This window comes from Condylura cristata, unplaced genomic scaffold, assembly GCF_000260355.1.
Source record: "Condylura cristata isolate star-nosed mole 26May11 unplaced genomic scaffold, ConCri1.0 scaffold00003, whole genome shotgun sequence".
In the NCBI taxonomy this organism is placed as follows: Eukaryota; Metazoa; Chordata; class Mammalia; order Eulipotyphla; family Talpidae; genus Condylura; species Condylura cristata.
The window spans coordinates 30,921,161-30,937,560 of NW_004567104.1; the positions used below are offsets into that span (position 1 = coordinate 30,921,161).

Genomic DNA, 16,400 nt, shown 5'->3' on the forward strand with positions numbered 1-16,400 from the left:
AAAAAAAAAAGTCAGAAGAAAAAATAAAAAAAAGAAGATATCCTTGATGACATGCAGTTGAACTGGCGACAGTATTTGGGCCGCGTGGCAGATAGCTCTAAAGCTCTTGGTAGCCTTTGCGTCTAGATTGCTGTCAACCTCAGGGCGGTTCTCAGTGACTGTGTTTGGGCCAGGGGAGGTTCGCAGACTGCTTCATGGCCTCTTCTTTTCTCCTTTAGCATGTGAAGACGGGTACAGGCTGGAAAATGAGACCTGCAGGAGGTAGGCTCCACGCTCACTGATTCTGATGAAGTCTATAAACTTTATTTGCCTGACTAGGTAAATTGTCTGTTATTTCTTGAACATTTGAGACCAATCTTTGTTCTTTTCTCTGTTGGCTTGCAGTTGCCCATTCGGCCTTGGCGGTCTTAACTGTGGAAACCGTAAGTATGCGAAGCTCTCACGGCAGCGTCCTCCCTCTCCTCCACTCAGACCCGCTGTCTCCTGGGCTCCTGTGCTGGAAGCAGAGATGGGCCTTCATAGTGCTCTGTGGGCGCTGGAGGGAGTCATGCGCGCTCTGTACTGTACTGTGAACGTCCGCGAGGGCTCTCTGTACCCACAAACCCTGCACCCGCTGGAGGGAGTCTTGCACTGTACTGTGGGGGACATCCACAAGGGCTCTCTGTACCCACAGGCACCTAGCGCTCACCTTGGCTGTCTCTGCAGGGATTGCTCCCCTCCTGCCCACCTTTTCTGATTGTGATAAGTAGAGAGAGAGTTGAGGATGCTCCCAAGAACTTTTTGTAGGGACTAGAATCAGAGGTTCTGAACCCTATGGTCAGGCATGGAGGAAAAGGAGTTCCAGGCAGGAGGAGGAACCCGAGCAAAGGTCTCGGTTTTGCAGCAGCGTGTGAGCAGGTGTGACTGAGGATGGAAAGAGAGGTGGACGCAGGGTGAAGGATTGGCTTGCCAGGTCCACAAGGACCCAACTGTTGGGGTTTTGATGGCCAGTGGGAGGGTTTACACTACGATCAGTAACCTCTGGGGAAGCACCAACACTCTTAGAGTCGGGAAGCAGTGTGGCTGAGGAAATCAAGCCGGTGCAGCGTGGCACACAGGTGGGAATAGACTGTGAGCAATTCAGTGACCCCTAGTGTGGCCCCTGCTGGGCTCAGGACTAGAGCTGTGGCCCTGCTCCCTGAGGGCGGATAGGCGGCGGCCGAGTGCCCTCTAATGTCATGGTTGGTTCCTCTGGCAGCCAGCCCCAGCCGCCGACGGGCACCTCGTAGCGCACCCTCAGATACAGCTGGGCAGCAAACGATGCCCCTCTCATTCCTGTCACTCAGGAGTGCCAAGAGTTGTGAGTGCTTCCATGCCGGGAAACCAGGCAGATCAAGTAGATATTTATGTCATTGCACTATTACTGGTGTACGCAGTTTAATAAAGTGAAGAAGTGATCATACTTAAAAAATTAAAAAGCAGTCAAGATATTTTTTAGGCACTGTACTTAAAAAGCTAGGCTTGGGTGTTGGAACATCATGGATAGAAGTGTATGTCCCTTTCTACAAACCACCATTTAGACAGCTCCTCAGCTGGGCTCAGAAAGATCACGGTGCTTTAAGGGGGCACTGGGTACAGCAGGCCTGAGTTCACTCCCTAGCACGACTCTCACTCCTCTAAGCCAGAACTGAGCCATCACACGCTTAAACTGATCAGAGAACAGGGTGACCTGCACACATACGTAGACTGAAGAAAGCCTAGGACTTTTCAGTGTGGAAATAGAGGCTGAACAGTCAGACAAAACATCGAAGCTATTTGAGATCTGTTCACTTGGTGAACAAGTTCTGGACTGCCAGAACTAAATAGTACAGTTTTTGAAAAGAAATGGTGTTAGAGCTAAGAGTAGTGAGCACGCTACATGCCCCAAACTTTATCCTAAGACTTTCTAAGTACTAAAGTCAGAGAAGCTTAGATAATATTGTGGAAGGGAGCTGAAGAATAAATTAAGAGAGCCCTCCCTGGTGGCACACGGGGCTAAAGCACAGCGCTGTAAGGCTCTCCTCAGCCACTGCTGCACGAGTTTGACCCCCAGCCAGGTAGGTGACCCACATGGCCCAGCAAACCACCCGACCCTCCTGCTGCTCCCCCTCAGCAGTGTGTTTCAGTTGATTTCCCTGTTCTGCTCCCCACTCTGTCCCTGGTGAGTCCCTAATCCCTTCACCCTCCTGGGCTTATACCCCAGTTCTTGTATGCATAAATAAATCAGTCTTTAAACAAAAGAATAAATTGAGGGAGAGTGGAAGGTGCAACTGGGTTGGATCACGTATGTAAGTCTTATTTGAGAACAGCCCCGTCAAATGGTGAAGAATGAGAGCGTGAGAAGACCCAGGATGGCCGGGGAAGCAGGAGGCGAGCCATGTCACCTCACAGGTCCCTCCCAGAATGAGCCAGTACTTCAAACCTGTCATCCCAGGTCCAGCAGCTTCCTAACTAGGTTTTGGCAGAAAGTGCTTCACATTTCTCAGTGAGTGGAAGAGTGACCCATAGAGGATAAACAGACATAGGGGAAAGCACTTGAAACGGTGGTCAGAAAGAAGAGCCAGCGCCAGGCCGTTGTTCTAAGTGGCATTTAGTACTTCCCCCCGTTAAACACTGCATTTAAACACACACACACACACACACACACACACACACAGAAATGATGTCCCCTTTTATCCACTGACTATTCTGTAAGTTCTGGTGTTCTCCCCATTATGTGGTCTTGGAGGTAGCCAGGCGTCTCTGAGCCCTGGGCTTCCATTTCCTTCCCTTATGTCCAGCAGAGGGCAGCACCCTCTCTCTGGATGGGTAACTCCCCACCAGGGCTACGCTTTCCCCTTTGGTTTGTGAGTTTGTTGATGTGAATATCACTTTATGATTTTAGTATCCGTACTAAATGTTGGTGGTGTAAATGCATTGATAGAAACTACTAATAAAGGACACCTGTTCCCTTTGTCTGAAGTCTCAGGCCAGCCCAGCACAAGGTGGAGAATCAACCATTTAGAATTCTATGGGTTCTGTCTGTACTGACAGTGCCTTGTCACGTCTGTGGCTTGTCAGTGTGTTATGCCAATGGTGGGACTCTGACCATTCACTACTGTCACCACCAAGGACAGCGGTGCCTTTTCAGGGTTCTGAGCCAGACTGCACATTTGTAGGCAAGAAGTGCCTCATCTCTAGGCAGACTTGGGGGTGTGCACTCTATCTAAGCCCCAGAAGATGGGGAGTCCAGCTTCTCAGCTCAGCACATAATCTTGAGGCTCCCTCATGCTTAAATTCCTGAGAGTCTTCCAACACTAACATAGTCGGGGGTTAAGAGACTATACCCTGCCTTTCCAAAAGTTTCTATTTGCTTTTTCATAGTGCCCATGTGTTACTCCTCATTTCCCATAAAGAATGTCCTTCAAACTGGAGAAGGCGGGATCAGTCCTGGTCCCAAGCCTCTTAGTCCCCGAGGTACGTGGACCCAGCTGGACTCCATGTGCCCCCCACAAGGCCCCTCACTGCTGGGCAGCCCATGGCCACACCTGTCATATCAGTTCTCTTTTTTTCTTCCCATGTAAAGTATGATGGTTTATACCCCACGTTCTAACACTTCTGCCTTACATCCACAGGCCCCAGAATTCTCTTACACACTTGGAACCAAGGTGCCCCTCTCTTTCTTCATCCCACCACTCTGTCCTTAATGTGCTTGTTTCTCCCTCTGCTTGAATTTTATAGTGGCTTCTCCCCTGACCTCTTGGTTTGTATCACTTTACCCCTCATTTTTAAAATGAATAAATTTTAGCTTTTCACAGCATAAGACAAAGCATGACCAGCAATTTTCTTTTTTAAACCTAAATTAATTAGAAAACAGATGTAAGTTAAGGGAAGGAGAGAACTAGGTCTCATCACCACTAAGGGTCCCTGCGAACGCCCCTGTGTGTCCGGCTGCTGAGTGTGACGCCAGGGCCAGCAGTTCTCTTGTGTGCTAGTTGGCAAAGGAGGTTTCAGACCCGCTGGTCTCCCCTCCAGACCTACTGGATTAAAATCTGAATTTTAACCAGACCCATAGATTTGGTTAATAGGCAGATTTGTATGCACATTGACATTTATTTGAGAAGCACTGGTATTATATTTCCAGAGGTGTGTGTGTACGTCTTTTTACAACTCAATTGCAACTCAAAATAGATACTGTTTTGTAATCTTTTAAGCCTCACAAAATATGCAGTGCTTTTATTTGCATAACTTTAGATGTCATTTTGGATCATCTTATCTAATTCTACTCTGTGGATACACTGTAATTTACAGAACCATTCCCCTTATTACTTTTTTTTTTTTTAAGATTTATTTATTTGTGCATACAGAACTGGGGTACAGGCCAGAGGTGCAGGGGCGGTGAGAGGATTCACCAGAGAGAGTGGGGAGCAGAACAAGCTGACTGATGAAGTACACTGCTGAGGGGAGCAGCGGGCGGGTCAGGAGAGGTCTGCTGGGCCATGTGGTCACCTCTGGGACCAGGGATCGAACTTGGGCTGCAGTGGCTTAAGCTTCTCAGTGCTGTGCTTTCAGGGAGGCCCCCCCCCCTTATTACATTTTTTATATAATTATTGACATAACAGTGTTGGCTTACATTATTGTTATTTTTGAAGTGTAGGATTTCTCCCACAGTTATCACCACTGTAGTGCACCCGCCACCAAATCACCCCATGTTCCCCACCGTAGTCCATTGCGTCCCTCTTTGTCCTCACCCCTTCCGCAGCCCCTCACCCTCTGGATGCTTCAGGTGCTTGGTCAGCTTTTCTATTTCCACTTTCTAGGTCATACTTCTGTTTGTGGTTGTTGTCACTTTCTGATCTTGGAAATAATTTATTTTTCTAGATTGCCTTTCTCTGGTTACAGACACTTTACCTATCCCTTCTTCTATTCCTAGCACGTGCTTTTTGTAGGCTGTTCTTTCCATTCAGGGTCCTGAGTCTCTTCTGTGAAGGTTCCTGCCCCACCAGCCTCCCTTGGCCAGTGAGCACTGATTTAGAGCCCCTTTGCTCCGCGTGCAAACCCCATGGCTTTCTCTTCTTGGAAACCAGAGATCCAAGATAAAGATCATTCTTTATTATTTTGCCATCCAACCCACAGTCTGGGGCAGGTGTGTTAAGTTTCTTCAGTGTGTTCACCCTGTTGTTACATTGGGCTGGGAGCAGACACACCAGTGCAAAGCTGTGTTGGCAGGAGTTATCTACAACAAACACCCAGAAGACAGCTCTGAACTGCTTAGGAGGAAGAAGAGATAGTGATCCCAAAGTCAGCTGCAACTCTCCTTTAGCTAAGTCCAAACATCTCACTGAGTTTGACTGACCTCACCCATGTCAGACAGGAAGGAACAGGGTGTGGGAGAGGAGCTAGTGCTCTGTGTGTACACTTGGGTGTGTCACATATAGCCCAAAGATATGAGAAGTCACACTTCCAAAGCTGCAGAGGGGAAAGAGGAATGCTATGAGCTGAGATGCTAAAGGAAGACAAGGAATTCTCAATGCAAGAGGAATTGAAAGATTTAAAAGGAAAAATTCTTTTTTAAAAAAATGTATTTATTTATTTATGCATACAAGAACTGGGGTACAGGCCAAGGTGCAGGGGTGGTGAGAGGATTCACCAGAGACAGAGTGAAACTGAAATACAGACTTATACTGAAATACAGATGTACTGAAACACACTGCTGAGGGGAGCAGCAAGCAGGTCAGGAGAGGTCTGCTGCACCATGTGGGTCACCTCCAAGGCCAGGAATCGAACTCAGGCTGCAGTGGCAGCAGAAAACGCCATAGTGCTGGCCCCAACCCATCGCATCACCAGGGAAGGCCTAGAAGGAGAAATTCCAATCATACCCCACTAATGAAGTCAGTGAGATCAAAACAGAGCAAAATAAAATGGGAACAACCAAATGAATTTTAAAAGAAAACCAATGTGACTATTTGAAAACTCCGTAACAAGTTAAACAGTTGTAAAGAAAGGTGTACAGTTTGGACACCAGCTTTGATGTGTGTGTTTTTCCCACACAATCTGATACGATCTATCTGGGGATAGCAGCAGATCCCACAGGTTAAGGGTTAATCATAAAAGACCTCACCACTTACATTTCAGCACCAGTCAAAATACTGGCTGTGGATTGGATATTTCCACAACCACCTTCTTGGATTCAATTAATTTGGTAGTGCAGCTCACATAACTCAGAGAAGCATTTTTCCTCCTGGAATACCAGTTTATCATAAAAGGATAGAACTCAGGAACAGCCAGCCAGCAGAGATGCTCAGGCAAGACAAGCAGTAGGCCCACAGCTCCATGCCTTCGTTAAACGCTCCCCTCCTCCCCGCCTCCACTTGTTCTCCAGCCCAGAAACAATCCAGACTCCCTCCTTTTGGGGTGTGATGGAAGCTTCAATATATGGGCATGATTGATAAAATCATCTGGACTCACTCTCCAGCTCTTCTCCCCTCCTGGAAGGTTGAAGCGTGAGTTGGGGCAGCAGAACTGAATGTTCCAAACTTCTAATCATCAGGGTGGTTCCTCTGGCAACCAGCCTCCATCCTTAGATTACCTTGGGGCTTTTCAAAGCCTCTTTAATTTAACAAAAGATACCTTTACTGTTATTGCTTAGGAAATTCCAAGGGTTTCTGGAATTCTGTGCCAGAAACAGGATGAAGACCAAATATGTATTTCATATTATAAGTCACATATCACAGTTGACTTCTGGAATAAATAAGCCTAGTTAGGTTAGGCAGCAAAGATGGGAAGGATCCTGGAGCATTTCATGGAATCCCAGCATCAGGAGAAGCAAGAATCATGGAATTCCACACTCATAGTAGCTGGAGGTCGGGGCTGTCCCATCAGAGCACATATTAACCTGGGCTCATCTCATCTCTCATCTCTGCTCTTTGCTGTATGTAATCAGGCTTCATCTCCTTCTCAGACAGCATGATGGAAAATGGGCTCACCAAACAACTTTGAGGGGTGACACTGGTTCAGCCATGCAGAAAGGAATTTCTCTCTCTTTCCCAAATTGAGTTTCCTTGGAAGAAAATAATTGATCCAGTTTGGATGATCCAGATTGATCCCAGACCATGTGCTGTAGCCAGGGGATATACAAGCATGTCTGCCCTCACTTGTAATCTGCACGTGGGGAAGGGTGAAGTCCCCAGGAGAGGGTTGGCTGAGCAGACAGGCCAGTAGATTCCATTTAAATAAGCACAGAAGGAAGGACAAATGCAGCACACAGGAACAGTTAAGGCCCAGAGTGAGCCGGTTTAATGAAAAATGTCAACAGCGACGGCAGCCATATCAACCTATGATGACACTGGGGAAGACTGTTGAAATGTTGACAGATGTCCAAGGGAAAATCACACTAAGAATTCCAAGTTGTAGAGAATCTCTTCAAACTAGAAAGGGTCGGTCAGGCAGACCTCTGCCTCTGTGTCCCCTTCATAAATACACATCAGGGTCACTTTCGAGCTCATATACATCACAGGTAGTATTGCCTCAAGTCCACTTTGCTCACACACCATCATGTAGCCTCAATAAGTCTAAAGTCAGTACATAAGTCCAAAAGGTAGGTTGTATTTCACAAACTAACTTGGCAGCAGGTATAAGGAAAAAGATCTGTCAGTTATTTGTGTATAGGCTTACGACAAGTGTCCAGGAATATGGCTGCCAAAGGACATCAAATGTGCTCTTTGAAAAAGTGGATACATATAAAATAGATTACATGTATATGTACATGCTTGCAATGTCTAGATTTAGAGCCATGTAGTGTGTTTGTGTGAAAATATGAAAGAAATTTGGGGAGTATTGAAAAAGCACAAAGAAGAAAATAAAAGTTCTCTTTTACCCAAGGGAGGGCTGGCTAGATGGATGTTTGGGCGAATTCCCACGAGGGGCAAGGGGCTTTAGCCTCGTGTGCATAGATGTCTTCCTTTTCCTGTGTCATCTAAGCCAGTTCTGCCCACAGTCTGAGCTGCAGCTTGGCAGCCTCTCATCCCCCAGGATCTTGCTAGAAATAGAACTCCTGAGCCCTAGCCCAGACTTAGGAATCAAATCTGTTGTGGGGGAACTGGGCATCTGTGTTTCAACAAGCCCTCTGAATGATCCAGAAAGCTGGAGAAGCATTCATCCACACCAGTGTTACTCAAAGCATGGTCTATGAGTTTACCTGCACTACTAGAAAATAATACCAAAAAATAAGAGTGAGCACCTAGAAACATTTGTACTGATTGACATGGCTATAACATCCAAGCATGGGACCCTTTTAAAATTTGTTGTACTTTACAAAAGTATCAGTTCATAGTAGACTCTTTAAAAAAGGAGAAAGGGAAATTCATCATGTTTGGTGCCTGTGGGGAAAGACAGAGGAGCAAATGAGGCTTAATTTTCTTTATTTAAAGAGAATTTCTAAAACCACAAAGAAAAAGTGTTCCTTGAGCTCGGATCAATTGAGCAGCACTAGTCTACACCATTGTCGCTTCTGTTTTAGGCGAAATTGCTTGTTTCAAAGCGGAACCTGACACAGTGCTGTTTTTGTTTCACTGGAAATGAGAAATTCTGAACTTGGTGTGGAGGAGTAAGCAGGAGCCAGACTTTGGTCTTTCGTTAGCAGCAAAGGGAGCCACTGTAGGTTGCTTTAAAGCAGGGAAATGGCACTATCAGTTTTGTTTTTGAGAAGAACAAGCAAGGCTGAGTGCAGACAGATGAACTGGATCGTGACTAAGGCTGTCCAGTGAGGGGTCCAGAATTGATGGTGGCAGAGAGCAGGTGGGTGGAGAGGAAGAAGAGTCAACAGGTTCAAGAGGTCTGTTCTTCCTTTACTTCTGTTATAACTGAATCTAGAATACATGTGTCAGGAGGTGAAGGAAAGACTGTCCTTGTTCCTATGCTTTGTCTTTGTTTCCTGTATACCTTAATTCTGATGTTTTCTCATAATCGCCATGTTACTGAGCTGTTTCTTTACAGATTGCTAACTGGTTGCAGAGTTTGTATTGCTCATTGTCAGCTCTGTGCTATCCATTGACCTTACCTGAATACCTAGAGAGTCTTCATTTACTACAGAAAATCCTGTTATTGGCCCCTTTTTCCATCCTTGAACTTAGAACCTGAGAACATGATTTTAATTATATTTCCATGGCAAAATAAATCAACTAGAATATTTAGTTAGCTTTGTTGAAACTATGATTTCCTCCCCAGAAACACAGAGGCATAAAACCTTTAATTAAAATTTTAATATTGTTTATTATGTATTGTTGGTGAGAAGGAAAAACTTACCCCTGCCTCCTGGGTTCTTCTCAGGCTGGTAAAGTAATCAAATTCACATCAGACATCCAATTAGATTTAATTATATATATGTGGGGGATCTACCTAGAAATTGGGATTCTAAAGTTCATGGGGCAAATTAGGGGTATATATCTTGAGCTAAGGAATGGAATGGGAGCCTGGGGTGTTGGGAGAAAGGAAAGTAACTCACATGATGAAAAAAATTGACTCATACAATGAAGACCAGATGCTTTGTAACTAGGTGTCTGCTCAGCCATATAGATAGGGTTCTTGGCCCTCTTAAACTATTGGTGGTACTATAAACTGGCCCAGCCCCAATGGAAAGCAGTATAGATATTCCTCAAAACACTAAAAATGGGTCTGCCATATGACCCAGCAGTTCCACTCTGGTTATCTACCTACCCAAAGAACATAAAAACACTAATTTGAAAGGACAACTGTGTTTATTGCTATTTACAATAGCCAATATATGGAAGCAGCCCATATGCCCCAAAACAAATGAAAGGATCGGGGAGATGTGCTACATATACACAGTGGAATACTACTCAGCAATCAAAAAAGATAAACTCATGCCAGTTGTGACAACGTGGATTGGGCTGGAAGGGATTGTGCTCAGAATAAGTCAGAAGGGGAAATACATTTACCTGATGGTGTCACTAATATGTGGAATATAGACAAACCAAACAAAGGGTCAGACAAAGATATGTTTTAAAGCCAATCCTTGAAATCTGACCATAGACCTGAGGCATCTAGGAGAGGAGGGGAAGGAGGTGAGAATTGGGTAGGGGGAGCAGGGCACAATGGACTGTGATAGAGGACTCTGGGTGCTTTGTTGGTGGGAGAGCTACATGACCACACCTGAGAGTCAGAATATCCTGTACTGTCAAAGTAATAACAAGGATGTAAAGGTACTTCATTAAATAAATAAATATAGATAGAGTTCTCTGATATAAAGACTATTTCTGGTAATAACCTTAATCTGTGAGACCATCAGTTTCCTGTCTTCCAGATAATTTTCTCTTGAGCCTGCAGGAAAAATAACTTTCCTTATGTTGTTATAGGCTAAGATCCTTCTCTATAATAAAAGACAGATGAATAGGACCCAAAAAATTAATTGCATATATACATACTGGAACCCAATAGCAATATGAGACTCAACAGAGAGTTGAACATTGCCGAGCTGAGGGGAAAGACAGGGTTCTCGGGCTTCAAAATAGGGGAGGGCAGTTCAGGCAGGTGAGAGGAGGCAATGTCTACCTTGCCAAGCAGATAAGTCACCTCTGGTAATAGCGCTCTTCCTGGTATGAGCTAATGTAAATCTGCCTTACAAACAATTCCCATTGTTTTCAGAGCTCAGAGTGTACAGTTTCTCAAAAGAATCAGCCCAAAGTAATAAATGTTCCAGATATTTTGGGCAGCAAATTTTGCTACCTTCAACAGAGAAAACATGCAGCTAACCTTACAGGGAGTGAAAGGTGAGGTGTTTGGGGCCAGTGTCAGTATGTCAATAATCAACGTGTAATTGAGCTGGCCCTTGTGGTTCTGATGAGTGCAAGAGGCCCTTTGGCAATAACTGTTAGAAAACTTTGAAAAAATAAAGGTTTATTACTTACTCAGCCCGGAAATTATGCACTGCACTGCACCTGGACCATGAGCCAAAGAAGGGCAGGGGAGAGGGTGTGGCAGCAAGGAGTAGGTGCAGCGCACATTAGGGCCTGGGAACTTGTTTTTATTGGGACTGAGATTCGGCCTAGACTTTTCCAGTCACACTTTTTATTGGTGAACTTAAAACAGAAGAGTGGGAAATAGAAAGCATAGAAGGAAAAAACGGTCAGGTATGGTCAGTTGTGAAAATCAACCAAGATAGCTAAAACAAAGGAACCTTATTTGCTCCTGTGACCCGTGGTGTATTTATTAGCGAAGGCGCTCTTCGGATGGGATTCCTTGGCCCGCCAGCCCCATTAGCTTGCATTAGCAAAAGAGAAAACCCAGGGCTTATTATACTACTTGAGTTTACCAACTGAGACCTGGTAGTTGCGGAGTAGGGAGGTAAACCATTCTTTTGTATGCATTTTAACTATCCACTTTTTTCGTTTTGACCACGTCTAGCCTATCAGCTTATCACCGTGGTGATTGCAGCAGCTGGAGGTGGGCTTCTCCTCATCCTAGGCATTGCACTGATTGTTACCTGTTGTCGGTGAGTGATGGGAGTCACATTCTGTTTCTTTGCCTGTGCTATGAATAGGGTAATTTTTACTCTTTAAAAAATGTTCAGGTGGTTTAAAATACGAGATCAGATTATTTTTAATGAACCATTCATTATTTTAATGAACCATTAAAAAAAGGAGAAAGGGAGGGGCCCTTCCTGGTGGCTCAGCAGGTTGGAGCACTGCACTGCAAAGGCAAGCCAAGCCTTAGCTGCTTCAGTGCAAGCTCGATCCCCACCCGGGAGGTGATTCACATGGCGCAGTAGACTTCTCCTGTCTCGCCCGCTGCTCTCCTCAGCAGTGTACCTTGTCGATCTGCCTGTTCTCCTTCCCACTCTGTTTTGGTGAATCCTCTCACTGCTCCTGCACCTCTAGCCAGTACCCCACTTCTATATGCATAAATAAGTAAATCTTTTTTTTAAAAAAAAGAGAGAGAAGAGAGAGGGAAACCCATGAGAGTGCCAAGAGGGAAAGATAAGGGTGGCAATTTGCACTTTCTTTTTTTCATTTTTAAAGTGAAAATCCCAAAGCAAAATCAACAGAAAAAAAAAGGAATAGATTGGACTTTATCAAAATGTAACACTTCTGTTTCACAGAGTACTACCAAGAAAGTCAACTGAAAACTCACAGAAAGGAAAAAAAAAAACTCACAAATTATGTCTGATAAGGCACCTATCAAAAAATACATAAAGAAATCTCACAACTCAATAGTAAGACAAATAGCCTAACTTGAAAATGGGTAAAGAAGTTGAATAGTGGGCTTCCTGGAGACCTAGGGGTTAAATCTCAGCGCTATCACCATTATAGCCTGAGTCAGATCACCAGCCAGGGAGCTACCCACATGTGCAGCACAGACCACCCTTGTCTCTGCCCTGCTCCCCTCAGCAATGATTTCAGTCTGGCCTGTTCTGCTCCCCACTGTCTCTGGCAAATCCTCTCATTTCTCCCCTCCCCCCACCTCACCTCTGGCCTACACCCCATTTCTTCCTACCAAAAAATAAGTAAATAAATATATTTTTTTAAAAGGTTGAATAGACAATTCTCAAAAGAAGTAATACAGTGGCCATCAGCACATGAAAGGGTTATCGACACACCTAGTTTTAAAGGAATGAAATCAGAACACCATGAATACACTTCAAACCTGCTGGGTGGTTAGTTATGAAACAACAAACAAAAATGAGAAAGTAGTGTTGGTGAGAATGTTTAAGAACTAGGCCTCTTATACACTGTTGGTAAAAATGTAAAATGGTGTATTACTTTGAAAAAAATCTACCAGTTTCTTAGAAACTCAAACACAGAATTGCCCTTTGACCCATCCACGCCACTCTTAAGAACGTACCAAGAGAAATGAAAATTAAACATAATGGTCGTAGCAGCATTATTCATGACAGCCAAAAGGTGAACATAATATCCTTCATCTGATAGGTAAGATTAACAAAATACGATATATCTATACAATGAAATGTTTTCATCCATAAAAGGATAGAAATACTAATGTATCTTGAAAAATACGCTGAGTGAAATAAGTCAGTCGCGAAAGACCGCTTATTATAGAGTTATATTTATAATGAAATGTCCAAAAAAGGCAACTCTCATTGGGACAGGAAGTAGATTAGTAGTTTGCTAGGACTGGGATGGGTCATGGGGGAGTACAGGAGGGTAAATAGCTCAGGAGTTTGGGTGGTGCAGCCGTTCTAAAAATGAGTATGACGATGTTTGCACAACTTTGAATATACTGAAAACCATTGACTTGCTTATTTTAAATGGGCAAATTAAGAAGCAAATCAAGATGAAGATAGGGTTACCTGAAATATTTCAGCTGTAGGGAAGTCACGGGAGGCAGGTGGGGCAAGCAGGTTCTCAGCAGGAACCTTGTCTGTAGGCTTACAGGACACTAGCAGGGTTGGGTTTCTACTGCAAAGGGAGAGAAAAGGGGTCGGGCCCCTCCCTGGGGCCATTTACTCAGACAAAGGAAAACTATGACTAATACTTATTACTTGCTAACAAATGGCAGGACTGAAACCGATATAACAGATGAGGGAACTGAACAAAATAACACGTTTTCTCATCGACTTTTGAACACGGAGGACACCGTAAGCCATCCTCTAGCCCCAGGAAGACTGTCTGTTCTGGGATGCAGGCTTTGTGGTGCAACCTTTGCCTGTGTAGGGAAAGAAAAATTTTCCTTCTATCCATCTAGGTTCTTTTACTGGTCTATAATTAAGTGGGTAAATAAGACAGATTATTAGGAAAAACAACGTAATAGTTTATGTCAAAAGGCCTCAGAGACATGAGTCTGAAGAGCTGGCTGGTTAATTCTGCCAGACTGAGGTAAGGGATGGAGATGTTGCTTAAACCTTCAAAGGGGAGGAGGTAATTCACAGCATGATAAGAAGTGCGGTGACTAGATGTTTGTTCTGCCAAACATAAATTTCATTCAGACAGAACCCATTGTACCTCCTATCTAAATTCTTGTTATACAATTGAAGGAAAGGTAAAGGTTTGCCCTTAAGACTGCAGGGTCTTGTCTACCATCAGCCTGAAATACAGTCACACAGTTCTCGATACTTGCTGAGAAATGGGCTGTGACTTCGTCATTGTGCAAACATCACGAAGCGTAATTACACGCAGGGCATGGTGGCGTGGCCTACTGTGAGCACCATCTGTAGTGAACAGGACCTGCCAATCAAGCCATCACTGTAATCCACATGCTCACGTGGCACATTCAGGGGGCCCATTCTGAGCCCCTTTGCCTTCTCTTATATAGTTGCCCTCAAAGCATCAAAAATACATTGGGTGCAATAAAATTCTGACTTTGAGACTAGGACCTAGAGAACTAAAGCCTGGTGCTCAACAGGCATAAGTGTCACTGACGCTAAGTGGCCTGTACCCGGTGGTGTGGCCGTTTCAGGCAGGAGCCTCTTCGTGTCAGGAGAGGAAGGTGATGGTGAATGCCAAGTCTTTGTTCAAAGATGATGCCCCACCTTCAGTGAATAGCACAGTGGCAGGCCTGTTCTATACTTGCAAGCAGGCCAACACCTGCGCCACTTGCTGGACATTTGGTTTTATGAGCTTGCGTCATTTTCTACCTCCCCACAACATTTATTTATAGGTAGAAGGAAGAAACTTCAGTTATCTTATCCAGGACATATATAATTAAACCTCCGGCTGTAGTCCCACTAGACAGGTGAATCACACATGCCCCAAGCACTTCCAGTTAGTGAAATTTCAACAGTAGGGAACTTGCTCCAGGATCCCCTGACCTGCTGGAAGAGTATACACAGGTATATAAATACGTGGACTAGGGCCCTTTCTGGTGGCAGAGCAGGTTAAAGTGCAGCACTGCAAACTAGCCACAGCCATTTCAGTACCAGTGTATCCCCACCCTGGAGGTGACCACATGGTGCGGCAGACCTCTCCTGACCCGCCCGCTGCTCCCCTCGGCAGTGTACTTCATCAGTCGGCCTGTTCTGTACCCAAATCTGTCTCTAGTGAATCCTCTCACCTCCCACAGCCCTGGCCTGTACCCCAGTTCTGCATGCATAAATAAATCTTTTAAAAAACAAACAAATACATGGACTATTTTTCTGATGTGTGGAGTAGCTTCAAGAGGTGAAAGAGCACTGGCCAGGGAGTGGGAGACCAGAATTCTAGTCCCAGCTTTACTAGCAGCAAATGCCAGGGAGCAAGTCCATTTCTTTGCAAGGGCAGAGTTGTGTGATCCCCAGAGCTCCTGTTTCAGTAAACCTCTGTGAGACTTAGATGCTTCCATGTAAATTCTGGTGCCCAAACAGGTTGGGAATCTCTGAACTAAAGAATTCTGAAGGCTGCTCTGACACCAGCTTCTGTGAATTTGTGATTTTTATTCTCTGGCCGCCTCCACGGCGCAAAGGATCCTGTCCCCACAGGAGCCAGGTCAGCTCCGCCACAGCTTCTTTGTCCCATTGGCTCCCGATAACCTGGCCTTTCGGATTGAAGACTGCTTTGCACCCAGTTGCATTTTGACTTGTTTTTGGCAAGTACTAAAAATAATAGCATTCCTCTGTGGGCAGCGATAAAGAAATAAGTGGGAGCTCTCAGTCTGATTTACCTTATGAAATAACAGATGGTGCTTCCAGCTATCATTTGGAACTCTTTCATGTAACTTTGCAAATGTTTTTTTTTTTTTTTACTACTTACAGAAAGAATAAAAATGATATAAGCAAACTCATCTTCAAAAGTGGGGATTTCCAAATGTCCCCATATGCTGAGTACCCCAAGAATCCTCGATCACAAGAATGGGGCCGAGAAGCCATTGAAATGCATGAGAATGGAAGTACCAAGAACCTGCTCCAGATGACAGATGTGTATTATTCGGTGTGTATCCCCATGCCCAGGGCAGCCTCAGTGCTGCAGTTTCCTCTGAGAGAGAAGGGATTCGGTTTTGTTGTCGTCCAGTCCGTTAGCATTGGCTAAGGCTTAAAGAGAATGGTGGTGTGGACTGCTTATTTGCATAAGATTCCGTTTACTTACCCTGTGTTTGCATGGCATTTATTCATTTTGACATTGAACCATGAAGGATAGTTCCACGAGCCACATGACTGTTGCGAGGTTGTAGTAATCACTGTCTTGTTCCTGAACTTGCTTTTAAGCTACAGGACTGGAAACGGAAGGAGAAAGGATACGTGACAGTAAGACACTCGCTCTTTCATTTTCCCCTCTTGGCTGCCATGCTCTACTACCTGTGGCTGTTTAGTCAAAATGGCAGGAATTGGGAAAAATGCTACAGTGAATGACTCCTGTCACCCCCAACAAACGCTTCTTGAGGTTTGGATCATATACTCAGGAGCCTGAATTAATTTGCTCTGGCCAGTTCCTGGCTGCCTCATTGAGAAAGGTGGGAGA

The 16,400-nt window shown here is 44.7% G+C and overlaps 1 protein-coding gene across 2 annotated transcripts in view; it reads left to right on the top strand.

Moving 5' to 3' along the window:
• The window catches only part of HEG1 (heart development protein with EGF-like domains 1), a 55,542-nt gene that overhangs the window by 34,564 nt on the left and 4,578 nt on the right, over window positions 1-16,400 (top strand). For both annotated transcript variants that reach the window (XM_012733511.1, XM_012733504.1), the window contains 4 exons: window positions 219-261; window positions 385-422; window positions 11,419-11,506; window positions 15,698-15,872. In XM_012733511.1, the coding sequence (XP_012588965.1) occupies window positions 219-261; window positions 385-422; window positions 11,419-11,506; window positions 15,698-15,872 (344 nt within the window). The remainder of the gene's footprint in view (window positions 1-218; window positions 262-384; window positions 423-11,418; window positions 11,507-15,697; window positions 15,873-16,400) is intronic.